The sequence below is a fragment of the Dermacentor albipictus genome, chromosome 1, assembly GCF_038994185.2.
Source record: "Dermacentor albipictus isolate Rhodes 1998 colony chromosome 1, USDA_Dalb.pri_finalv2, whole genome shotgun sequence".
Taxonomy (NCBI): domain Eukaryota; kingdom Metazoa; phylum Arthropoda; class Arachnida; order Ixodida; family Ixodidae; genus Dermacentor; species Dermacentor albipictus.
The window spans coordinates 105,282,981-105,309,605 of NC_091821.1; the positions used below are offsets into that span (position 1 = coordinate 105,282,981).

At 40.9% G+C, this 26,625-nt stretch overlaps 1 protein-coding gene across 3 annotated transcripts in view; it reads right to left on the reverse strand.

Moving 5' to 3' along the window:
* Pcl (polycomb protein Pcl) overlaps positions 1 to 25,620 on the reverse strand; it is an 82,806-nt gene extending 57,186 nt beyond the window's left edge. The window contains exons 1-8 of one of the 3 annotated variants that reach the window (XM_065446935.1): positions 25,366 to 25,620; positions 15,401 to 15,547; positions 9,688 to 9,732; positions 5,039 to 5,077; positions 3,725 to 3,854; positions 3,414 to 3,557; positions 2,882 to 2,982; positions 2,683 to 2,707 (exon numbers count right to left, since the gene is read on the reverse strand). In XM_065446935.1, the coding sequence (XP_065303007.1) occupies positions 2,683 to 2,707; positions 2,882 to 2,982; positions 3,414 to 3,557; positions 3,725 to 3,854; positions 5,039 to 5,077; positions 9,688 to 9,732; positions 15,401 to 15,547; positions 25,366 to 25,374 (640 nt within the window). In that variant the 5' untranslated portion in view covers positions 25,375 to 25,620. Of the gene's footprint in view, positions 1 to 2,682; positions 2,708 to 2,881; positions 2,983 to 3,413; positions 3,558 to 3,724; positions 3,855 to 5,038; positions 5,078 to 9,687; positions 9,733 to 15,400; positions 15,548 to 25,083; positions 25,292 to 25,365 lie in introns of those variants that run through there. The other 2 variants (XM_065446936.1, XM_065446937.1) reach the window with 2 other exon arrangements.
* Between the last annotated feature and the right edge of the window lie 1,005 nt (positions 25,621 to 26,625).

A 26,625-nucleotide genomic window follows, 5' to 3' on the forward strand; every position in this document is an offset into this window, starting at 1 on the left:
TGAAGCTACACAGCAGAGAAGTCAAGAGGGCAAAACTCCGGTAAAAAGTTTAGTGTCGCGGCACCCTGTGGCAGCCGCAGTAGGCTATGCTACGAAGCATGCTGCTGCCATCTCAGAGGACACAGCTACGCGCAGTGCAAAGATTCAATAATTTTTCAGCATTTTTGACGTCACAGACATATATATTTTTCATTTATTTAATTCAAAGTTAGCCATTACATATTATTGAGTTTGTTCTCGCGATCATAAAATCAGCCAATAGTGTTGACGGCCAAGTACTGTCTATGACCACAATGCAGATGCAAGAGCAAGCGTTTGTCCACTGCTTTTGACACAATTGAAAATTCCCTGCTGCATGCAGTGCAACAATATTTGGCTCACATGTTCACAAGAACTTCATTAAAAATCATCAACATTTTTGTTCTATGTTCATAAAGTGTTTCAGGGCCCCTTTAAACAAGCACCTGTCCATGTATGTCACACGTCATGATTGATAGATGGTGCAGGACTCGGAAAGCACTTCAGGTTATAAGTGTATGCGATACAAAAAACTACTTAGCTACTATATATTTGGCACACAATTCTGAAGCCAACAGGTCATGCTTGCACTACAGTTCAAGCACAGCGACAATTTGGAAAAATTAGCTTGAGCTTACTATTGCCTTGTTACTGCTCTGAAATGCTCACACTTTTTGCGACTTATAAGATGTAACACACTTGGCACTACTAGTTGCTTCATCCACCCAAATGAAGTTAAAAACTTGTCTTCTCAGAATTCATCACAAATGCGCGCGCACACACACACAAAAAAAATTAAGCTTAGTTAGCCAAGCAAAATGCCACAGCCATACATCTGTGGAGCTCTTTGCCAATTACACTTAGACAACTTTTTTGCCATTAAAAATCTCCACAGACAGATAGCAACACCAGCACTCAGATAAAATATTACCAATACCATAGGTGGTGCTACAGCAAACTGCCGCAAGGTGCAGTTTAGTATGAAGATGTAAGAGTTGAAGCTGTAAAGTGAGTTTTACTGACAAGGAATCAAAGTTGAAGGCCAAACATACCATTTTGGACAGCATAATAAAAACCTGTTTAAAGATATTTAAGTATAAAGGAGCCTGTTCTTTTGCAGTTGAAATACAAGTGGAAGCGCCATGAAAAGCTAGCACAAACAGGCGTTTTTTATACACTCGCTGGAAATGATGCAGAGCCTGGAATGTTGAGGACCAGCACAGCATTTGGGCATGAGCTCCATGATCGGGCAGTGCTCGTAGCATGCCGAGGATTGTGGAGGCTGTTCCTGGGATGTGTCGCAGTCACTAACCACTATGTGCCCACATCATCTGCTAACGTGGTGTTTGAAGGCAGTTAACAAAAAAACTAGACAGCCCTTTGGCATTGCCAAGATCCCTTTACTAGCAGATACTAATTTACAACCACTCTAGTGAATGGGATACTGTTAAACTTTAATATGACGAAATTCTCGCTATAACAAGGTACTTAACTTTTTATAACTTCTTATCTGTAGAACACCATGTATTTCAAACTTTAGTAGAACGAAGTGTGTTTATACATGATTTTAACATAATAAGATCTCCCTGCCGCCACAACAGAACACGAAGACAATAAATGGAAGCTGTCGCTGTGGTTGTACTAGTGGTTGTACTATTACACACGGCTGCTTGAGAATGCGAGCGTGCAATAACGTGATCAAGCGTACATCTTCTCTTTTAACTCAGCAGTAGCTACACATGGCCGTCAGCCCGGTTGACTGCATAAGCGGCACGTGCAACCTACCTTGGAGTCAATCGGCGGCGGGTCCAAAGCCAAGATGGCCATGGCTTCCCGAGTGCTTTCTTCCCACATGTTTAGTGCTAGACATCGCCTAACCTCTAGTTTCGGAGACACGTTGCAGCAAGAGGCATGCAAAGCATTTGCTCCCCTCTGCCTGCTTTCTTCATGATAGCATCACCCCACTGCAGGCAAAACTATTAGCCACGGTGGCAGAGTGGATACAAAAGCTTCGCATGCTTCGCCTTGTACTGCTCATGTAAAGATATAATCGACACGCCATGAAACTGATTCTGCGGTTGCACTCTCAAATTCAACAAAATGATGTTTCTCTCATTGAAATTTGTCTTAACGATTGCCCGATAATTTGGAAAATTCTACAGCCCCTTCCGTGTAAGAAAAATCCATCAGCGACTGTACTTATTTGTACAGAAGTCGAATTTCAACACAACGAAATTTTAATACATAGTGAAGCAGTGACCATTTTACCAATTTAGTTATATAGAAAATTAAATGTACTTCATTGCAGTTGGCCTTTAGGATGCCTAAGCTGTTCAATTATTTTGCATGCATGGATGCCTGTGAAGTAGAAATGACAAACAAAGTTATAATAAGTTAATTACATATTTGGCATAATTTTTGTGGTCACAAAGGGATCTGGCTTTAAACTGAAGAACTTCGGGAAATAGATATCAATATTCCACGAAATGAGATCAACCCTGTAAGTGAGCTTTTGTGACATTCAGAGTGTATATTGCTAATGGCACACATAGACATTGGGATGAAGGCCAATAGCTACTCACTGCTGGGAAAACAAGGCTAGAACTTTGTGTCAGTATTTCTTTTAAAAGTTTGAATATTGAAGGCGCAAATGTAACAACTTACCATTTTTGTAGTTTTTTGCACTCTTCTGTAAAAAAAAAAAAAAATTATGCTCACGCCACTACCTGTCAAACAATATATTCGGAGTATACTTCAGCATATCTGAAAGCTCTTACCCTTGCCACAAAACTCCAGACTTCAACATGAATGATAGATAAAACATGTGGAAATAAAAATAGAGATAAAAGCTGAGCGCTCTTACCCGCACAGATCCCACGGGAACGCAATTTCGGCAGTGCCATGGTATATTTGGCAGGAGGACCTGGTCACTTATCTTGGGTGTATGGCATGTTTGATGAAAACCTTTAAATGGGAAAAAAAAGCAAGAAACAAAATAAAGTCTTAAAAACAACATTGCGCTCTCATGATACTACCTATCTACAAAGTGTGACAAAATGTATTTGCAATTCCACATATTATGCAAATTAGACAAATTAACTTTTCAACCAAAAGAGTCATGTGATTGATCCGAATGGAAGACTTGAGATGCACCATCCAAGGTGCTCATAACTGTTTCCAAACATACAAAAAGCAGATGCTGCTAATATTAGAGTAATGAATTTCAGCCAATTTCATTTTAAAAAGAAGTGAAACTGAAGTGCTGAAAAATGCAACTGTGCACCCTTGGTAGATGCCCACGAGTGACACGACTGTTCTTATCAAGCCATCATCTCGCAAGCTATCTGATAATGCATGGCTTGCATAAGTAAGTACAAAGTGGTATTAAGGCCTACCTTTGTTGCAAGTGTCACAGATGACAATCTCATTAGGAGGTTCAGACTCGCCCATGGTGCAGACACTACAGACAAGGTCATTGTCTTGATCATAGACAGACTCTCCATCAGTAGATATGTCAACAGCACACGTGGCACCAGGATCTATGAAAAGAATGGACCACCTTCAAAAATCAACAAAAAACATCAGCAACTTTTGATCTGAACGCAGGAAAACCCTAAGAGAAAATCTGCACAAAGGAACACTGCCTTAGAACACATGAAATAGTGTAGGTGTATTAAAACAGAACACCAACCCTGATTGGACCTACCTGAACGTGGAGCATAGCACTTTCCATTGACAATCTTTTCTGGTGGGCCACTATGAAAGACATTGCCATTGAGACGCACCTTGCCTGAAGCACCATGCTCACCAGAGCTTCCAAGAGCATTACCAGAAAACTGCATATCAAAATACTTCTGTCATACACAGAGGTCCATTTCTTTAATGCAGTAGATTATCACTTCAATGTGTCTTTTGTAATAATTAAACATGCATGTTTCTCATGTCATTCACATCCAAATTAGAGTTATTATGTGCAAGAAAATTACTAGCGAGACAGCAACATATTAAGAAATCAGCCCTAAAGTAGCCCCTACATAAGTAGTTTTGTTTTGAACTGTACCCAAGCAAAAAATTGTAAATTCACTGGTGTTATTATGGCAATCCTAAACAAACCATAAAAATAAAGTATTTTATGATAAAATTGTAAAGCTTGACAGGTATGCAATCAGGCGTGGCTCCATATTAAGAATTGCAAAGAACATAGTCATCAAGTTAGCTGTCCCTGCTTTCACGAGGCTCGAAGATCAGATAATGCAGGGTAATGCAAAAGTTCTCATAAAACTTATGGCTGATGAAATTATTGTGTGGTTTGCACTTTTGTCTGGGCACAGATGCAAATTGCATTCTTGCAAGGCACATCCGACCTACAACTGGCATACAAAGATGTACAGCTATATACTTATGCGGATTCTACCAGTGAAGACATGCCATGGCTCAAATGCCGGGCGTTTCAATACCATAAATTGATGACATGATGACAGCAGTAACAACACAAGAACATCATACACAGCTCAATAGTATCTGTGTTAAATGTATCATGTAATCCAAAAGCAGTAATTTTAATCAACTGACCTGCCCTTTGATCACAAATAAATGACCGTGCTCGTGCAATCCCTTTTTTACTGGCTTGTGACAATGACTGCCAGCTCTTAACAGACACTCAATGAGGTTGCCAAATAGCAGAGCTTAACCATTGGGTTTGTCTTCAAATATGCAATTATGCTTACACTGCAAGGGTTTTCCTTGTCTGTCACAAATTTGTGTCGCAAGTTATTTAGGATGTGGCTATGTATTAATGGACACAATGCCAAAATTTTAATTACAGGGCCCCTGGCATGACACCCGTTACCACCTAGCTACTTATTAAATCAATGAAGAGTTTTCGTAATGTCTGTAAATGGGACAGGTGTTCACCACAGCCTGATGTTCAATTTAATGTTCAATTCATATTCAACACCTCAATTTTTGCAAACAGTACATTACCATCGCAATACAAGAAAAACCATAATAAATTGCTCACCTCATGATTGTTATGACGATGCTTTACATCCCTTTGCACCTTGAAAAAATTAATGCATGCACTGCTGTTAGCAATCACCACCTTCACAAGTAGGCAATAGAGAAGTTTCAGCCAAGCCATTCATAAATGTTTTCTTAGAGTGGCCTTTATGTAACATCTTCAAAGTATCTGCTTCACAAGTTAGAAGAATAAAGCCATATATTATAGCTACTGCTTTAGCTCAACTCATTCTCAGTCGCATTCGTACATACAGTAGGTAGGGCCGTAGGAGAATGTTATTGGATGCAGGAAGATATAAGTAGGGCCGCCATAAGTAGCCACATTCTCTATGCGAAAATGTGATCACTTGGTTCAGCTGTGAAACCAAGAAAGTTCAAGGACCTGAATGATTTGTCATTTCACATCTCTAAAACCTCAATGAATACAATGACTATGCTCCGAGACAAAATTTTCTGTTAGCTTTTCTATGTTCCGTACCAAAGGATGGCCCTCCCCTTACTTTCACCTGGTTGGCTCCTCCTAATTTTGGGTGCAATAAATCTTGGCATTTTATGGTACACCTCTACAAATACTAAAGCTTAGCATTAACCCTTTCAGGGTCAATGACGTAAATATACGGCGCCGGCCGCGAACAAGTTCAAGATGGTCGATGCTGCATATTTACGCCACCATCTGTATGTTTAAAAAGCGCACCAATTTCCTAATTTTTTTCTTTCCTGGCATGTGCTGCCACTATTAGGAATACAGGGAATCTTTTTCTCACACCTCCTTCTCTCAGTTTTCGTTGCATGGTTTGTTTTAGAGCTAGTTTGCTCCAGCGCGTCTATATATTACCACTCGCACATCGCGCAGGCGGTTTTGGCTTCTTGCGCTTGCAAAACTGATAGCTATCTTGTTACTAATAGCTCAAAAGAAGGCCGCCTGTTTTTCTCTCGTTTAGTGCTCACAGAGATGAGCATAGGAAGGATGCTGCCGTGCATGCATTTTCTTTTCTTTTTTTGGGAGACTCACAATATCTAATTGCCTCTGGTTGGCGATAAGATGAAGATTAGCGGAAGTTCATCACACGTTGTGCTTTTTTTGACGGGCACACAACCACACAGTTTTCTTGGGTGCGCTCACGTATGCAGTTCGATTAGGCTATGGACGTAAATATTAATGTAAAAGCAGGAACATTTGAGACTTGCAAAATATTCTTGTGTGCTCATATTCTAAGCCTTGAACTTTAACAATGCATCAAATTTTTAATTCTTATAAGTTTATTTCCTTTTTATTGTTGTTATTCATGAATAAAGAGTACATATACACCAATGCAAAATATTTTTTCCTCACTTTACGGTCACCCTAGTAAAATTAAGTTAAATTTTTTTCAAAACAGGTCCCTCAGAAGAATTGGAATCTACATTAAAAAAACATCTACCTTGGGCGGATGCATATGGCAAAAAAAATCGAGCCTGAAAGGGTTAGGATAAGTACAGACAGTGAACACACGCGATATCGAACACTCATTTTTCAAATTCCTATTTTTTCCTCGCCACTAGCTCATTATCTAGTGGCAAGGTCAATCGAGCACAGGCTGGATTAACTAAACGAGTTCTGCAGAATTCGTGAGAAGTAGGCATCTACTTGAACGTAGTGGCAAGCTACAACAGAAACACTCATGGGTTGCTCAGAAAGCTTTATAGTACAAGTGAGTGGTTGTTTTCATTATCATCAGCCTATTTTATGTCTACTGCAGTATGAAGGCCTCTCTCAGCATTAAGAGAGGACACCACACGACGCTGTATGGTGTCCCCTCCCTTTTCTTAGTCCTCGTCTTCAGTTGCTCTGTTGCAGTCACGATCTCCCTCTCCTAGTGACCTCCAATCTAATCCTCTACTATCTTTGACTGCCTTTCCTTTCTCTCGGCATCTCATTCTGTGATTCTAGCAAACCTCTGGCTATATTACTGATAGAAAAAAGGAACAGGAAGAAGAAATACATTGCTGGCAGTATAGTAACTACTGAACCTTAAGATTGACATGAGCTAAAATTGTTGTGGCATTACTTTGAGTTGTTAATTCCCCATCACACCCCTATCTGCTGGCCTTCTGGTTACGTCAGTTGACGCAAGTTGGCACATAAAAAAGTGGTACTGGTACTAAGTTTGATCCTTGGACCAGGAGAAATGTTTCACCTACAGAGCTTTCTTCCCAAGAAAACCATGTAGTTTGTTTGGCAGCTCCGTAGTACGTGTAGGTGAACACCACTTGACAATGAAGAAGTGCAATTAGATTAGTATATGGGTAACAGAAAGCAGTCTCTTGCAAGACATGGGGGCAAGTGAGGCCCGGACAGTAGGAAATGCATAGCTCATCTTACCTTCTCACTTAATCAAGCAAACACATATATCAATACAATCTCTTCCTGCCAGCAGGCAATATGAAGAAGAAAGGTACACCCATGAGCAAAAGTATATGGATCACAGGCTCATCGAAAAAATAAAATTTATTCGTAATTCAGATGCTTAAACAAACTGACGAGAGCATTGGAAAGTTCTCAGTGCCAAGTTTGGACTGCAGTCTTAATTTTCAAGTTGCATTTCGAGGTAAAGAATAAAAGTGGCCTTTTTGTGGAATCCCTGGTACCTATACTTTTTGCTCAGGGAAGCACCAAGTTTGTTGTCTTTCTGGACAATGCACAAGTTAGAAACAAGAACACAAGTCAAAACAACATGAACTGTTCTACGTGCTAATGCAGAAAGCGACATCGACACAGGAATCCACTCTAGCAAGGGAAATTTTCTCGTAACAAGAGAACCTAACACAACCACCACCATTAGAAATAAAGCACAACTGCAAGGCAAAAATGCATGGGATTTGGATTATGCACATTATGAGCAATGGCTTGAGCAGAGCATATTTGCTACCCCCCTTTCCCCCCCCCCCTGCCAGGGCATACCGAAGCTGATATGGCCATGGCCCCATATATGCATATTCGAATGCGTCATTGCCGACTCATCCTGTGCTTCCAAGCTTTACAGGGCCTTTGCATTTGTGCATTGCTAATAGGCAAGATGGACGGACGGAAAAAACTTTAATGGAAAAAGGACCTGCGAGGTTGCCAGCCCGGGCTCAGGCCACCCGGGCATTCTGTGCGGTGAGGCATAGCCTTTCCACCGCTGCCCGGGCCCGCTGGATAGCCCATAATTGGTCGTGTAGTTCTGAGCTAGTCAGAGCGCTTAGCCATCGCTCCTCGAGAAGGTCCGGTTCTATCTTGTCCTCTACGTATACTGAACCGATCTGTGTGCACTTCCACAAGATGTGTGCCATGTCTGCGTGTTCGTGTTTGCAGAGCTTGCAGCTTGCGTCTGGATATTGATTTGAATTTATTCTGTTTAAGTGTACTGGGTTTCGGAACGTTCTGGTTTGCAATCTTCTCCAATCTGTTTCTTGAGACCTGTCGAGTTGTTTGTGGGGTTGTGGGTATGCTTCTCTTTGTTTCGTGTAGTGTGTCAGTATGTCGTGGTACGTGACCAGTCTGTCCCTGTCGTCTTTTATCGCTTCTTCGTCGTCATCGCCTCCTCCGTCTTCTCCATCGCCTCCGCCGCAGTCCTTTCCTCTTCCCCAAGGGTTGCGGGTTGTTGGGCCGTCACTGTCCGTGCCGCGGTGGGTTAGTGTTCGCGCGACTCGGTGGGCCTTCTCGTTGAGGTTGGGAGGGGCATTCATGGTAACTTCTCCCATAGGCAAGATCACATGGTGGAAATGGTGTTTGCAACGTATCAAATGGCTGTACTTTGCGAAAGCAGGTGAAATTTCAAACGCCCTGCATGCCCTTCCTCCCACAGTTAAAAGAGAGAAGAAGAAAAAAAGAAAAGGTGGGGCTGAGGTAAACATGAGGTAGTCCCTCAGCTTCAGTATGGGAAAAGGCTGGGAAGCAATGTCACTTGTAAATGTTAGTTGTGGCAGAAGGACAGTGTCTTCATTGTCAGTGAAGCTTATCTCCTCGCAACATGGCAATGTAAACTTTGTGTTTCTCCGATCTCCCCTAATAATGAACCAAATAGAAAAATTAGTGTGGCAAAACACTCCCTAGACGGCACTCTACAACTTCCAGTGTATAACTAAAATTCGAATGGGTCCTGGTGAGGGGCCTTTTAACTAAACAATGCTGATGAAATGCTATAGAAAGAGAAAAAGAATCTGCAGAATAACCAAGCCTTTTGTAAACTGTAACCTTACGTACTGGTGCAGTTTACAAAATTCAGCATTGTGCTGCCGAACTCAAGGTCACATGTTCAATCCCTGCAACGGTAGCCACATTTTAATGGAGGCAAAATATAAAACGCTCACATACTTAGATTGAAGCGCATGCTAAAGAACCTTAGGTGGTCAAAATTATATCAGATCATAAGAAACTCTCGTAATAAACTAATAATAAAACTAATAAAACGTTTTAAGTTTTTTATTATTATTATGCATTACCAACTAGCCCACCTATCCATCCTTAGATCATGGTTTTGACGCACAAAACCAAAGAATTAAATTTTTTTTAATGCGTTCAAAACAAAGCTTGTCACACACATCTAATAACTGAAAAATCACGAGCTTCATATCCTGTTTTTTTCAGTGATAATGGGGAATGGCATCTACATAGAACAGTAAACTTACCTGTTCTTCCATATCATGGCTGTTGTGTCGTTTATCTTTTCCCACCTACAGAAAGCAATAAGACCTTGTGAGACAAGTTCGCAGCATTTTCTTGAAAGAACAATATCACTATGCTTAAAGGGACACTAAAGTGAATTTGAATGTGTCTTTTGGACTGTCACACAGATCACTAGTATTATAGGCGAAAATTCGGCTGGGGTCCGGAGCTCGTATTAACCTTTTTACCATGCAAAAAAATTGTCTTTTCTGAAGGCTTTAATAACAACCTTTTACTGAATACACTGCAAAATGTTACATGCTGCATATAGATCAAAAGCTAAATAAATGTACTTTCAGATAAATTTCAAAAACACATGTTAGAGCGTAATATGCAATTTATTTCTGAAAAATGAACTTGACTGAAAAGTACAAGAAATGATTACTATGCTGATAATGTAAAAGTAATAAAAGAAAATATTCTGAAATATAAAGAATGTTTCCCTTTTGTTTTCGGCAGTCCATAAAAGTTTCAGCAATTTAGCTCATCAACACAAGCAAATTTTTTTTTTTTTTTCCCTAGTGGAAACTGCCTCTTTCCAGTAGGTGCCACATTGGTTAAAACATCACACTGCTGGTCTAGGGCCAGGAAATATCCTCCATACACTGCAAAGAGACTGCTGCAAATTAGAGATATTGCAATACTGCCAATATCTATACCACATCTCAATCAGCACAAGAAGTCGGCCATCAAAAGGCCGAAAATAGCCCTCACTGCTGTAGAACTCCCAACTGCCTGGATTGGTATTGAGTCTCCATTGTTTCAATTAAAATTCTATGATTTGACAACATCCTTTAACTCATTGCTGCAAGTTGCATCCAAACAATCATTTAAGGACACAACTGAATCAGCAGATCAACGTCATTCACATGACTGCCCAGCCATCTTCATGATCATAAGTCGCGCACCACTGCGTGCTTGTTAAAAATTGCCACCACATGAAAAGGAAATAAAGTACTGAGAAAATGCAAGTTTACTCCTTATGTTATGTTCCAGATATCATGGCAATTCCTTAAGAACACCAGGAGCCTTAGAATCGGGCAGTGCTCGTGGGTCACCTGTCACCCATCTTCAATGGCCATGGTAAGGAAAGAGTTAATAAAATGCAGAGAAGTCAACAGCTGGCACCTCCAGAGGCACTGGCACAAAATGCTTGTAGCCACGAGTCAGTAACATATATGTAGTAAAATGACAATTTCATTATTTTGTTGACTACACTGAAATACAATGCATTATTATTTCATTTTACTTTCATGGAAACTTCACCTTACTTTATGCCATATTTGTACCTGTGAGGATTTAAAAAATGCAAGAATAATGTCACAGCACCGGTTATATTATGCAGCGAGTCAGTCATTGGTGTCATACAAAACTTGGCCTTAGCCGCTTTCAGCATGGTCACCTTTGGTGTCCAATCTCCACTCAAGACATCACACCGACTCAGAGCCAGAAAGTGAACTTAAAACAATGTTAAGGAACCCTGGTTTGAAAGAACATACATGGGAGCCTGCATTCAAACACGTTATCATGAAATAGTCTGTAAGCTAATGTCTTCCTTGGCATGCAACAACAACACTCCATCTCTTACACTGGCTTCCTGTGTGCAGCCAAGAGGGACTGCTCAAGGAAAGAGCCATGTGGCCAGTCTTTTGCATTCAGGTGTGTACTCATTCACCTTAGTTTCTGGTGATCTACCTTAGACAATGTAATAGCATCACATCAAGCCGAAGGCAATTAGCGTAGCTTGGTGTACGAATATTTAAGATATTTAATATTAATCGTATCACTACTCCCTGAATTTGACACTGTCAGAAGTATTCATTATCTAATAGTAATTCCACTTTAACAAAAGTATTTAATAGGAGCTCACTCTCATAAAAACAACATTGCTGAAGAATCCCAGTAAAGCAGGTAATAAAACACGAAAGTAAGGCCTTTTGCGTTAGGTTATAAAAACTATCCTACCAGTGCAGCCTGGCTGGACCTGCACAATCATAGTCAACTGCTAAAGCCCAAGCTTGTCAGGCAAACATTCGTTTTAAAAAATAAAACACTGACCTTACAATAGTTGACCTTACATTGACCGCAGTAAAGACGGCAAAATATACAACATAAAATGAAGCTAACTTCAGTTCCTAGAGTAAACCCAAGTTGCTGAGAAAATGGTAGTCAACACTGCTGAGAGTACAAGGGAAGTAGCAATGAAAGGGGCTAACCAGTGAAAGTTAAGAAGATTATTTTTTGTAAAGAAATTGTAAGTCCACAGACAAAAAGACTAATCACACCGCAACATCAAAGGTGTCGCCAAAATATTGCTGCAAGATTACTCCATCTGCAATTTCTATCGATTGCACATAAGAGCATGCCAGAAACACCAACAAATTAGAGCAAGTGTGACTGTGGGGGCACCAGAAATAAAGATTAGTAAGTCCTCCTGCTCCACAAGCATTAGTCCAGAGATTTGCAATACCATGCAGAACACTGCATCAAGCCCCCCAAACCTTGCAAGACCTTGCAACAGTACGAATGACAACACTGCACATCACATATTTTTTACATACATATTAAGTAAGCATAAATGCAAATATGCACTAAGCAGCTGGCAATAAAATAAAATTTATTCTTGAGACAGAAACCAGGTGAATATTCTGGGGGCTCAACATCCCATAGTGACACTGTGCACTATGAGGTCTATTATAGAGGGAAGTTCAAGATCATTGTCAATACCTGCACTTCTATGTCTACCCAGGTCTCATTAACAACCACATGAGCGTTCTTGCAGTGTGCCATATTGGAATCAGTTATCCAAGGCTGAGATTTGATCCGACCTTCCACTCAGAAGCAAGGTACTGCAGTCACAAAGCTGGTGCAATGTATAAGCCTGATGCATTTAACTATAACCAAAGTGTCTACAACGTCCTGTATTCTTTAATGTGGGTCACCTAAAGCATCACTTGCTCTAGCTTTGCACAGCTTGTCAGTCAAAGACATTTCTTGGTGTAGCCATAATTCTGATGGTTAAACCAAGAAACCCCAAACATATAACATGCACAAGCAGAAGTTCAACATTTTTTTACAGTGGCAGAAGTCTAAACAGAATGACAGGTGTTACAGGTATCAAGGCAATCAATAAATAGAAGCTGCACAAAATAAAGCAAACAATTCAACAGTCAACAGGCATTACAGGGGTCACTAATTAAGAGAATATGCAGCAGCATCTTCAGCGACAGCTTCTAATACCACTTTAGGTCCTGCAACCCCTATATTGAAGTACTTTTCGATTATGAAATGCCGATACTTCTTAGTCTGGCGATGTGGAAAAAGCATCACCACAAATAAATGTCTTATTCTTCTTAGTCAAACTATTTTCCTCACAATTTCGAATAAAAATCTAAAGCACAAACACGATGCTCAGTATACAAAACACTTGTTCGTTCTATTAAAATCTACAGCACCAACATGTTATGTGAACCTAGGCTTTAATAAACATGGCTCAGGAAAGAAACAAAGCTACACTCAACAGCACCCAAATTTACTTATTTTAAATCATGAGCCATTTCACTTTCCACTCTGTGAAGGTGGATGACCAGGAAAGTTGTTTAGCATACGAAACAGCGGTGACAGAATTTTAAACAAAGGTACGAACAAAACTATCGTCCTGATCGGTGGACATTGTGATAAGTATGCACACACATTCTCGTGTGACCTTTGTTATTAAATGCATCCGTCACATAATGCAATGAATGGCTCCTACCCGTAAATTTCAAAAATTTTAACGTGGCCTTCCCATTATACGAAAGAATAGAAATGAAATTCTACGAGCAGTTGCGCCGAGGAGCGCCAACGAGCTAGTTCGTGGATGATGAAAATACCACTATAAAAGCATACCCTCTCTCAATGAAATAGATGAATGTGTGTTGTTTAGTGGGGCAAGGGCCAGTTATGGCCAAAGAGCGCCATGCCAGTGTTAGTGACTTCGCAGTGGAGTGATGAGTACTACAAAGTGATGATGTAAAGTGGCCTTAAAAATAGTAGCTGTAAAGTGCATAAAATTCACGTGTAATAAGATTATGGCGATGTCTAATGATGTGTACTATGAGCATTAAAATGCACTGTGAAAAAATGATACAATATACAAAATAAGTCCGATGCAAAAATTGGTTAGAGCACTATTGCCTCACCAGAGTCCTTGACAAACACAAGGGCCTGGAGGCATGTGCTATACAAACTACTGTCGCAGCGGCATTCTCTAAAGAAGGGATGCACTATGAATATATGGGGCTAACAACATGCAAGACATCTTTCAGGAAACCTAGGACTGCATTAGTATATAAAAATATGGTTCTGTACCAAGAAACATTACAGCATGACATACCCTCCCTCAACGGCATCCAACTACTGACAATCGCTCAGACAACTGAGCTGGCTGGGCTTTTCACAGTTCAGCTAGCTCAGCAGTTGGTTTCCTTGTTCCAAATACAAGCACTTGACACAAGGCAGTGGCTAAGAGACATATGTATGTCATATCAAGCAACAGCTCACTGCTCCTTAGAGCAGCAGGAACCCTAACAGCCACAAGTTTGGCCCTGAAAATATCAACAAACCAGTCAAGCTTTTCACCTGGTTTCACCAGCAAATTTCATACATTTGTGCAGACTGCAGCTGACTATTCATAGGAACTTTGGCAGCCCACAAACATGGATAACATAAACCTGGAATGTGGTCAACATAAGACCAACAAATGTGCACATTTTAATATTTGTTCTTTCCCCCGCTTTGCATGCGCTGGCTGTGCCCGTCTTATCCACTATAAAACCACTTCTGCCACGGGGTATGCACAACTGGGCATGCGGCACTGAGTATGCGCATGAATAGACGAGCAGAATAAAAATTTAACTAAATTAAATTCTAAGAAAATTGAATTAAATTCTGGGGTGTTACATGCCAGAACCATCATATGAATATGAGACATGTCATAGCGGGGGGACTCTGGATTGGTTTTGACCATCTGGGCATTTCTTAATTTGCACCCAATTCATGGTACAAGGGCGTTTTTTGCATTTCGGCCCCATCGAAATGTGGCTCCTGTGGCCGGGATTTGATCCTGCGCTCGACATAGCAAACCGAAAATTGAAGCTGCAGAGCAGTCAAGAAATGGGCACAAAAAATAGCCAAGTGTGGAGAAAGAAGTGAAGAGAGCAAAGCAGGACCAGAGGGTGCATTAAGCAAGGAACATTGAGGGAAGTAAGGGAAGAAGCGAAGTGAAGACATTTCAGTAAACATCAAAGGAAGCTTCACTTATAACCAGTTCCCAAATATACATGGGATCTGCTGATTTTTTTCAAGTCAACACTGTTTTCAGAGAGAGCTTTTATGTTTCTCTAAACCCTAAAACATTCCCACATGAAGGCAAACATAACACTGGCAGATCAACAGCATGCATGAAGGAGTGAGACAGAACATTGTTAGCATGCACTGAATGCTGTCCTTTATATCCTTTTCAATGACAATATATTAAAGCACACTTGATGGTGCTTTCCTTTCAAAGGATAGAAATGCCACTTATGCGGCACTTTGTTGCTGTGGTGAAGAGTCATCACAGTAGCCACTCGAGTCCTCACTAGGAAGTATGAATAAAACCAGCCAAAAAGGAAACGCCACGAAAATACTCCTAACCTCATCCACTGGATCAACTCCATTAGCGATGGCCTGGTCCTTTCCGACCAGGTTGTACCAACTGCGCAGTAGACGCTTTGGCTTCTTGTGTCGCACCCGCAGCCTCAATTCCCGGCCACCCTGCAGTGCTCCACGGGACATGGCGTACTACATGCACAAGTAAGAGGAGCACATCTTCATACAAACAGAAGCATTTCAATTTCTTTCCTAGAACAATTGCTGATCGTAATATTTTGCCTGTAGGTGCAGGTGAAGGTTGCAATATTTTCCTGGTTATAACATAGCTGAAACCCTCTATCCCAGTAAGGTTAATATGTTTGGGCCATATTTAAATATGTTCTCTCAGCTACTACATTCTATGTGTACAGTTTCCTGAAGGAAGCCCTTTGCAAGGTCTCCACTGTATTTTCAGGTCTGACAAGTTGTAAAGCAGCTTACCCCTTATTTTGATTAGTTACTGTAAGCCACATACATTTCACTTTTTTAAACTCTCTGTCGCATGCACTGTTTTCATATACTGCTACATTCATGCTACTGTATTACCATGCCACTCCATTTTGAGTGAAATTATTTAAAATAAAGTGTTTAGCACACAACAAAGAGAGCCCTTCATTGTATGTCACTCTGATGTTGTTGGGCTCATCATCAAAATAATGAAAGCAGGCGAAACCCAAAATACAAAGGCCTTTTTCAGTCACTCCACCTAAAACCAGGCTTTCCCCCTTGTTCAGTGAATTCATTTTTCTTTATTGCAATGTCATTTTGATACTATGAACTCCAACAGTCAAAAAATTTGGAGAATGCAAGAACTGCTGGACATCTTTGTCTGCACAAAATTCAATTGCATGAAACAATGGAAAATGAAAGAATTAATAAAAAGAAAAGCATATGGATGCTTGCAAGGTGTCAACAGATATTCCTTTACAGCAAATTGGAGAGCTTTGGGGGCTCATTAAAATGTAATCAGAATGAGAAAAAAGAAAAGTGGAATAAGGATATCTCAAGCCCTGTATGAATAGTTCACAATGAGCAAATACAACCTTCGATTTGAAAACAAGCTAAACAATTGTTAATCACAGAATGACCGTAAATGCTACTCCACCATCATGACAGTACTTCCTTGCAGCATGAACACAGTCAAGCATTAATACAAATTTTGATTTTCAGTATGAACAAAATGATTCCAACCTGACTCAGCACAAAATGTTGGAACAGATACAAACCCAAAACAGACAAGCATAAGCACTTACAATTACAATGAGGAGCATTCAAATAGCTTGTAGCTGGACTGAATATGAATACTAAAAAGCTGCCTTTAAATAGAATAAAAACTTTTTGCCCCCTTTTTCATTTTAAAAGCGTAATAATAAGATCAGGTAGTGGCCACATTGTAACCACCCCCCTTTTATTGCATAACTTTCAGCATAAATAATGCCATTTACAGCTGAAAGCACTGTCAAATAGCCTGCAAAAGAAAAGCAATCGATAACTGATTACAGCCGCCGCGACAGTGACAAAACAAAACGGAAAAAGATAAAGAACTATGCACCCCTGGATGCACAAGTGCACTTAACAAAATTTTAATTACGGGGTTTAACATCCTGAAACTGTGCAGTGGGTTATGATAGATGCTGCAGTGGAGGCCTCTGGATTAATTTTGACCACCTGATGTTTTTTAAAAGGCACTCAAAGCCTGATAAGCATGCTTGTATTGCATCCCCATCGGAAGGCAGCCACAATGGCTAGGAACTAAACCCTCGAGCTCGTGCTCAGCAGCAGAACTATGCCACCTCAGTGAGTCACGAGTATGCTTAGCTTGCTAGTAATGCAAGACTGGATATTATTTAAGCATGAAATGCTTTTAGCTCCCACTGTCGGCAACCTTCAATTGATCTAGATGTCAAAAGCCAGAGTCGTTATCTGGGCACTCGGAGAACATCCACGCAAGTTACGAGAACAAAACTAGATCATCTGGACAACCAGCCATAACTTGAGAAAATGCAGTCTCTTGCCCCCATCCCTTTGCACAGGACCGCATTACATACGATAGTTACAGCCCAAACAAGTAAAAAAAAATATTGCTTCTGAGTTCTTCCTAATGTTTGTTCACAATATTACTCAAGCTGCAACTTCTAGTACGCTGAAGTTTATTTGTCATTTCCAATAGCCATGTTCAAAACACTATTACAGGGCACAATACATTTACAGGGCACCATACACTTCATTGTCATTTTTTGGCTATGAGACAGGGTTGCCTGCCTGTGCTCTTTCGAACACCAGCAAGTCCGTGAGTTTCGCAACGTGGGTTTTGTGTCGCCTCGAGAGCTCATGTTACACCAGGGCTGGGCAAAGATACTTTGCAGTTGTATCATGATATGATACAAGATACTCGGGCAACAAGCATTTGAGATACAGATACAAGATACTACCGCAATTATTGTATCTGATACGATACTTTTCATTTGTATCGTAAGGTACTTAGATATATTCACAAATTTCTATTTATAGATCTATATGATGTAGCAGCAAACGCATATGCACAAAAATATTTGCTTGGAAAACTCTGACCAACCTCGTTTTACTTTAATTAAATGTCTGTTAGTATTTCAAAATTCATGGGAGTAGCTGCTCCACTTGCCGACCAGCTAGCGGGCCACCATCGAACTACAACAACAAGAAGCCTCTGCATGATGGTGCTAATACCACTATGGAGTTTTACCTTGTCCGTAAACTATTGGCATTTATACAATACCGGATCACGGAACAGGTGTGGAGCAGCAACAACGCTGGTAGCGATATTTTTACAGTGAAACTGTATACCGCTACCACCAATGCATCTGTTGTGTCTGTCGGCAAAGATCTGGGCCGATCCTAGAGATAGTAAAACACCGGGCCTACCCGTGGCAGAGGTGAAGCAGGCTTGAAGTACTCTGCCAATAATAATAATAATAATAATAATAATAATAATAATAATAATAATAATAATAATAATAATAATAATAATAATAATAATTGAAATTGACTAATCAAGATTTCCATGTATTTTTGTGTTTGCATCAACAATAAAAAAGCGTAGCGTGGGCCGATCCCGGAGATAGTACAATACAGGGCAGACCCGCGGCAGGGGTGAAGCAGGCTTCAAGCACTGTGCCCCTAATAATAATAACAGTAAATAATAACTGGAATAAACCAACCAAGATGCATTATTTCAAGTCAAAGGGCATACTGGAATTGTTTGTGATTACTACATGGACTGACGAGCAAGAGGCATTGCCATATACACAACTTAAAAGGGTGATAATTGGGGCTAGTTGGTCCCTTGTCCCACTTTGCGCTGCACCGCACAGCATATACACAAAGGACAAAATATGCGTACAACCATACACCCTTGACTCACTGTGTGAAACCCACTGTGTATGTATCTTTAGACATACCCAAGTGTGATATCAACAAGTTCATGACCACGCATTTTGCATGAGTTAGCCATAATGACACTACCCCTGTGATCATCGTTGGAGACTTCAATGTGGACATTTCAAAACCAGACAAGAAATGGTATTCTCAGTTTGTGCTGGAAGAGTCCAGTTTGAAGTGCCACATCAATCCAAGTTACTCAAGTACTCAACAACGGTCATGTATAGATTTAACTTTGGCCAACACCCTAAGTTGTAACCAAACCAATCTGTGTATGTGACAGTAATCACAATGGTATCGTCACTACCATTACCAAATGATGAAAGTACATACATGTGCCCTTGCCTAACCCTGTGTTATGTGCTACAACCATATGTGACATCGTGTATACAGAGAGCACATAAAGCTTCAATGACCTTTCATATTCTAGTTACCTGCTGACGTAAAGCGTTCATTAGCGACACATTAACGCGCAATCCTTTTACGATTTTTCTTCTACGAGAAAACTGGAGATACTTGGCTATCACTAATACTGCTCTACCTTTCCGGCGAAACTATAGCCTCCCTCTCTCTGTCTCTTTTTTCTGTGAGTACGAGTATAGGCGCTAGTGCATATGACTTCTGTTAATTCTGATTTCGAGTGAATCCAGCTTGGCCTCACTTCGGTTACTGAACGAATTATACAGGGTGCCCGAACTATCATGCACCAAGACAAAAAAAGAGCAGTTGCAGTACTCTAAGAAAACCTAGTGCACATTGTTTCCAGTATAGTGGAGTAGCCGCCTGCAATTCTTTCCGTTATTGAGATTTAATTCAGTAGTCGCAATTACGTATCTAACTCGAGAAGTACTGCCCTAATTTTCAAAGTGTCAATGAGGCATTTGTAGGCACCCCAAAATAACATCTAACTGCATTGCTTTCAGCGCCGTACTAATTGCGTACAAATTTTTCCAACTGTCAAAAAAACCTCACGAGTATGAGAAAGACCAGGTGAGTGCGCTCCCACCCGCATCATAAAGCAGCGCCCTCAAATAAGCTGGTTCAAAGCAACTGCATTGCCTGTCACAAACCCAGAGACAGCGCATCACGTTGATAATGGTACGGAAGGAGCACCAACACCTGGTTTCGCGGCTTTGCAGCTATTCCTTCCTCTCATTTTTACGTCACACTTATCCATCTCTCAAGGCCGACTGATCACATTAATAACAAAAGCCCCTTGATGACGTAGCCGAAGTGCCGCTCTGTCCACGCATGAAATGTGAAAAGCAATGTAATAGGCAGAGAATGTTTCAAAATCCCAGATTTGCTCGCACCCCATGGAAAGAGTGAGCACGAAGGTATATTTCACGCCAGAAACTTGTTTCGGACCAAAGTCAAATTAAAGGGAGTGTTTTATTTTTCATGAAAGTATATACGTGCTGCAAAAACAGGTTCCTGTCAAAAAATAAAACGCGAAATAAACAGAACAAGAAGCGCCCAACGTGTAGAGAAAAGGCAAACCCAATGTGTTCAAGAAAGTAAATATACCACTTCTAAATGAGCCAAATTGGCATTCAAGATGTCTGCACAAAAAAATTTTTAAAAAAACACACACATCAGACCTCAGTGTGCCCTCATTACCTATGAATTCGTAAGCCCCGTTAAACACCAGCTGCTTCCTGGAGGACGTGTTTGAATAAGTCTCCTTTTGCAGCTATGCAGTACAGTGTCTGTTTTATCAAATCTTCAGTGGCTTTCTTGATGACCAACGCCGGAATTCTATGGCCAACATCTGTTATCCTTGCCTTGAACTAACCTGACGTCCGTCGCACTAATGTAAGCACGATCATCCACATAACCCCAAAGAAAGAAATCGAGTGGAGAGAGGTCAGGGGACCTAGCCGGCCAATTTATAGGCCTGCGCCTCCCAATCTACTGCACATGAAAAGTCGCATCCAGCCAGTTTCGTACTCGGCTGCTGCTATGTGCAGGTGCCTCATCTTGCTGATACCACAGAAGAGAAATACGTGACAGCAGGGCTTCGGTGAGAAATTCATCCACCACCTATTCAAGGATTTCGTTCACGTAACGCTGCCCAGTCAGTGCGTGATCGAAGATGGGACCTATTATAGCACTAGCATAAGTTCCGTACTCCGAATTGAACGACCACTGGTACTGGTGTCGATTGCGCTTTACCCAGTGTAGATTGGAGTCACTCCGATAGTTTGTATTATGCAAATTTACTAAGGCATTTCTGCAAAAATTGCCTTCATCTGTACACATGATGCTGTTCAAGAAGTCCAGTGACTCATCGGCTTTTGTGAAGACCCAATTCGAGAAATCTAGAGGATACTATAGTTCCCTATCTTCTAAGCATTGGTGCTGGTTAAGGTGGTAAGGATGAAAGGCCATCATTTAGAATCCTCCAAACTGATGACTTGGAAACTGGTATCTGGGCGCCCTTGTCCCGCACGCTAGCACGAGGGCTTCAGGCCATAAATGCTAGAACATCCGTGCGTACGCAAGGACTCAAAGATGGAGTCCTCTGCCACTGTTTCTTGAACCTGCCAGTTTGTCTCAGGCTTTCATAATTTCTGATGGCAGCCGATGCGTTTGGTCTGCCCCCACACTTTCGTGACTGATATATATATTTGCGGCCGTCCTCGTGTTGCCATTTGCAGGTCCCAAGGCGAGGATCATGTTTACCTTCTGCTCATTAGAGAGTAACATGACGACTGGGACGAACCAAAATGTACCTTTAAAAAACCTTTGCACGGACGATGTCAATTAGCTTTTGCGGCCAAAAAAAGAAAAAAAAAACATCCCTGCACTTTACCTACGCTAAGACCGCAGCTATCACAGCTTGTTTCTAACTAACACTAAACGCAACGGTCTACTTCGACGAGAGAGCGGCAAATAAGGCACTAGCTCGATCACAATGTTTTTCTTTATTTTATTTTGTTCTGGCTAACTCGGAGGGAGCCTGTTCGAGGGTGCTGCTTTATGATCCGGGTGGGAGCGCAGTTACGTGGTATTCTCCATGTTTCGTGGTTTTTGTTTTAACTGTCGGAAAAAAATTTGCACGCAATTAGTACGTCACTGAAAATACCACAAGTTAGATGTCCCTTGACTGTGCCTTCAAATGCCTCACTGACACTTTGGTAATTAGGATATTGTCTTCAGTTAAATAATTAATTACAACTACCTAATTAAATCTCAGTAACAAAAACTACTGGCAGCTACTCCACTGCACTGTAAACAATATGCATTAGGTTTTCTTTGAGTAACGCACTGCTCTTTTTTGAAATCTTGGTGTGTGATAGTTAATTGGAACACTGTGCAAAATGCAAAATTTGCAATTATGCGAAAAGGTAAGGCATGCAGACAGGACACAAGAGAAAAGAAGTGGACAACACGAACGGCGACCATGAACTGAAGGGGGCACTTAGGCGAAAAGAAGAAAGAAGACCAAACTCATCTGCGCAAGCTCTGGAATGGTATCACCACGTGTCAGTCGGGTACATGTGCCAGTCTACGTGAGAGATCGCTGTTAAGGCACTTAATCTCTTCCTTATGTAAAGTAATCGAAGGCTGACTCATGCACGCACTTCCACCATTACAGATATGCCATGCCTCTGCCATAAGACGCACATCTTCATTCTTGTGCGTGTACAATATCGCGCATTCATCTAACTCTGGCATGCAGTTACAATCTTGGCAATGTAGGAAAAGATTAGAAGGCGATCCACCGGTTCACCAAGGAACTAAATATGAAATCTGCTATCACAAATTGGGTTCAAGAAGAATAACATAATAAGGGAGAGGGCCAAAGTTTAGGCAAATCTATGCATCTCTATAAGCAATGCAAAAGGGAACATTTCAATTGTTTTCAAGAGGCTATAGTGGCCAAACATATCTGTCCCATCAACGTCACTTATTGTTTCACAGAAAAGCTACATGTCACATATTAATATGTCAGATCCAAATTCACACACGAGTAATCATGGGTTTAAAGCATAATCGGTGCTCCCTTTTCATAACACTCACTACTCATCATTCACTTGCTGGCTTGAAGCAACGTAGTGGCGGTGCAAGTTCACTAGCACCGCATTTCCCCTTAGCATTCTTAGCATGAAACTCTCTGGTGGGGAAGACAAATATTGCTAGGATGCAGGAAGAGCCTAATGATAATGAGCCCATAACATGTCACCTAATCTTGTGCTCATACAGATGTTGAGTATATTACAACCACCATTATGTCCAGTCACAGCATGAATCAACTGAGGAGACAAGGTAAAAGCAAAAACATGTCACCTGATTCATGCTGTCTCTGGGCAATACTGTACTGATAGTCCAAACAACCACTGTTGTTAATGACACTATCTACACTCTCTTCTGGCAAGGACAAAACTATTTTGCAAAACACCTAGTAGTGACATCATCTATCAATGATCATCTTGCTCTATATTTACCACCCAAAATAATGACCATAAACATGTCAACAAGATCCGGAGTTGTTTTGACAAGAACCTGCACACTGATGCGCATAACAGTACAATTTCAAATGTTTTATACATTAATGCATCAGGATTATTTGAAAAAGTAAACAAAAAATTTGATCAGCCTTGCTACATAGCATACTTAATGGTATTTCAATATAAAAATGACTTGGTTTACTGAAAATGTGGCCCTCCAAAGTATATGCTAACTATAATACAACCACGCACAGTTACTGCAGACTAATCTGGTCCAAGTGCAATGGGCAATACAACAAAGTATCTATTTTACAAAGTACACATGGCAGCATCTGAGGGATCATCTTTTTATACAGTGTTATAAGGTTCAGTTAGACTAGTTCAGCCGGATACAGAACGTGGGAAAAAGGAAAACTTATAAATATTACTTCTGGCAAAATAAGGGGTTAGAAAGTGTGTTTGGTAATTTCGTGTAGGTCTTGTAGTCAATGGGAAAAAATTTGTGGGATCAATCACTATTTTTTCAATAGAATAAGCGCCAAAAATGGCACACAAGAAGAAATACAGACAGGAAGTGCCTTGTCCTGTATGTATTTCTTCTTGTGTGCCGTCATTTTTGGCGCTTACTCTATTGAAAGCTATGCACCAACTAGCCCCACAACGTGTTTTACTGCAGTATCAATCACTACTTTATCATTAAGGAGTAAGCCCAAAAAGTTTAAACATGTTTTTCTTCTTGATTCAAGTAGTTCAATCTTGTCATATTCATGAGTTCAGAAGGAGAATCAGTGTACCTAAATTTAGAATAAATAAACCTGACAGCCTTTTGCTGAATCCATTCTTGGGTTTGTAAGGTTAAGTTTAGTATAAGGATCACAAACAAGTGAGCAATATTCAAGCTTAGGTTGTATGAATGTGAAACTAAGTTTGATGTTAGGAGGAGAATTTCGAAGTTTACATTTTAAGTAACAAAGTTTGCAGAAAGCCAACGAGCAAATTCCAAGAGAGGTCATTAGTGACTGTCACTCATAGGTAATTCAAACTGTTTCATAGGAAAACCTGTCTGGTTAAAGGCATATTTGAGTGGAGTTTTCTTAAGGATTGCACAACTTGATTGAACTGCTCTTCAAATAATGCGAAAGGACATTATATAAATTCCACTTAATTGCTGGAAATAACCACTTTTGGAAGAAGCACTTTTGCAAACAAACACAACTATAATGAAGTACGAATTACTTTCCCTGCCTCATCCCTCAGAAATATGATCTGCAATTAGGTGGCACAATTTCGCCAGTTTCTTGTCCTGCATGTACAATTTATCGTGAAATCAAGTGGCAGCGGCCTTGAGCGTCTACAATTCTCGCTCTTGGTCTAATATCACTGGATATCATCCGGCCGAGTTCTAGCTCAACAAATGGCAACGTTTCGAAAAAAAAAAAGTGCGCAACAAAGTTCAGCGTTTATTCATATATACATATATATTGTCACGCAGACGATAAGAATAATAAGCAGGCGGACTCTAATGGTTATGGCCCACTGTTCCGACCCTTGTAGTTTTATACAGCGAATGAAATGGCCAAGGAAGTTTGCAAAACAACAAAAATGCTCACCTGTCTGGTTATGAAACTGAAGGTGCATTACACAAGCATTAAAACATTCTGAAAATATATAAATGTGGGCGCATTTTCTTCAGCAACATAATCGCTGTGCCACCATAGCTAACGTTCGAAAGCTTGCCAGTAGGTCAGTAACGAACGGCCAACGCTAAAGAAAAAAAAAGGAAACCGCACAAAAAGGGAAACGAAGAAAACGTACTGAACCAGGCTTGCGGTGTATTGAGAATGGAATAATCTTGTGGCGCTAGTACACGGGGCTTAATAAGTACACGGCTGTGGAACGCGGAATTTCGGATGAAGTGTATCTGTAACAACGAGTGCTGTAACAAAACAAATAACCGAAATTGTCATCGGTGACCCGGCCGGCGCAACCGAATCAAATATATATGCTTGCGCACAGCCGCTCCGCTCAGGCAGATATTTAAAACTGACGCCTTAGTAAGATTTCGCACACAGCGCATGCAGAGGAAACGTTCATTACCAGTAACATCCGGTGAGCAGGAAACAAACTTCAAGTCGAGGGTTCAGTAGCCTCTGAGCTCCATCGTCCTAACGAAGCTAAAAACATCACATTATAAAGATATCAGCACCGTTTCACCAGCAACATGTTGCTGTAATAAACTGTAATCAAGAAATCTAATACTGAGGACAAAAAGCACTAAAAAGCGCCGAATAAACGCCAATCACCGCAAATGCACGGACTACCCGACGCCATATTGGGAGTTTGGCGCCTTTTGAAAGCGTTTGAAAAGCGGGCGCAAGATGGCGCAAAATATCATTGTTGATTTAAATTTCAATATTAATAACTGTGCATTGTTAATAAGTTACCATGTATACTAATGCTTATGTATAAGCAATATATGTGATAATGTAAAGGTTAGTTTGCCTACACAAATATCTCGTTCCCAGAGCAACGTGGCAGCACCAGCGCAATCACGTTTTTTTGTTTTTTTTTGTGCGTGTGTGTTGTGCCATAGAGAAAGAAAAAGACTAAGAGCGGACACTCCGAGAAATCTGGCCTCAGGAACTACGTCACGGCTACGTAACGAACTAATGCTCTCATCAAACGCCAGGGGACGCAGGCGCAAAAAAAGAAAATGTTGTAATGAATTCTGCTCAATCGCTTTACAAAATAATAATTGTACACCCAAATTTGGCGTGTTTCTGATACATAAAAACAGAATTTATCGAAGACACCTTCCGTGCTTTTTGTTCATCATTCGCACTGCCATCAACACCAATCACCATTCGTCCATCGAGAAGAAATCAACGACACCAGCGGCGTGCCAGCGGGAACGTCTCGTGAACGTCGGCTGCGGCGGTGTTCTTGTGTGTGAGAAAGGTGAGTCACATTTTTAAGCGAAGCTTGGAGTAATTGACTTGTGAGCGCGAGGAGCTAGGTTCGCTAAAAAAAGCAGTTTGCGGCTCTATATGAGGCGGCTAGACGCGAACAATGCGAAAAGCATGCCCCCTCAAGAAACGCGTAGCAAGAGGGCTGTACAAGCTGTACTTCCTTGCTATCCCCACCGAGAACGGCATAATCTTTGTTGGTTGCGTTCCGTGAAAATAATCAAACGACGCGAAGCTGTCATCAACTTGCACCGGTTCACGGCTGTGCACTGCACTGCGACTCGCAGCTTGTCAGACGCCATCGAGACGCTGCGTCTCGGTTTGCGAGGGTAAACCGTTCTTGCCCAGCGCTGTTTGCGATAACCGCGGTGTCGGCGTTCCATTGAAATAG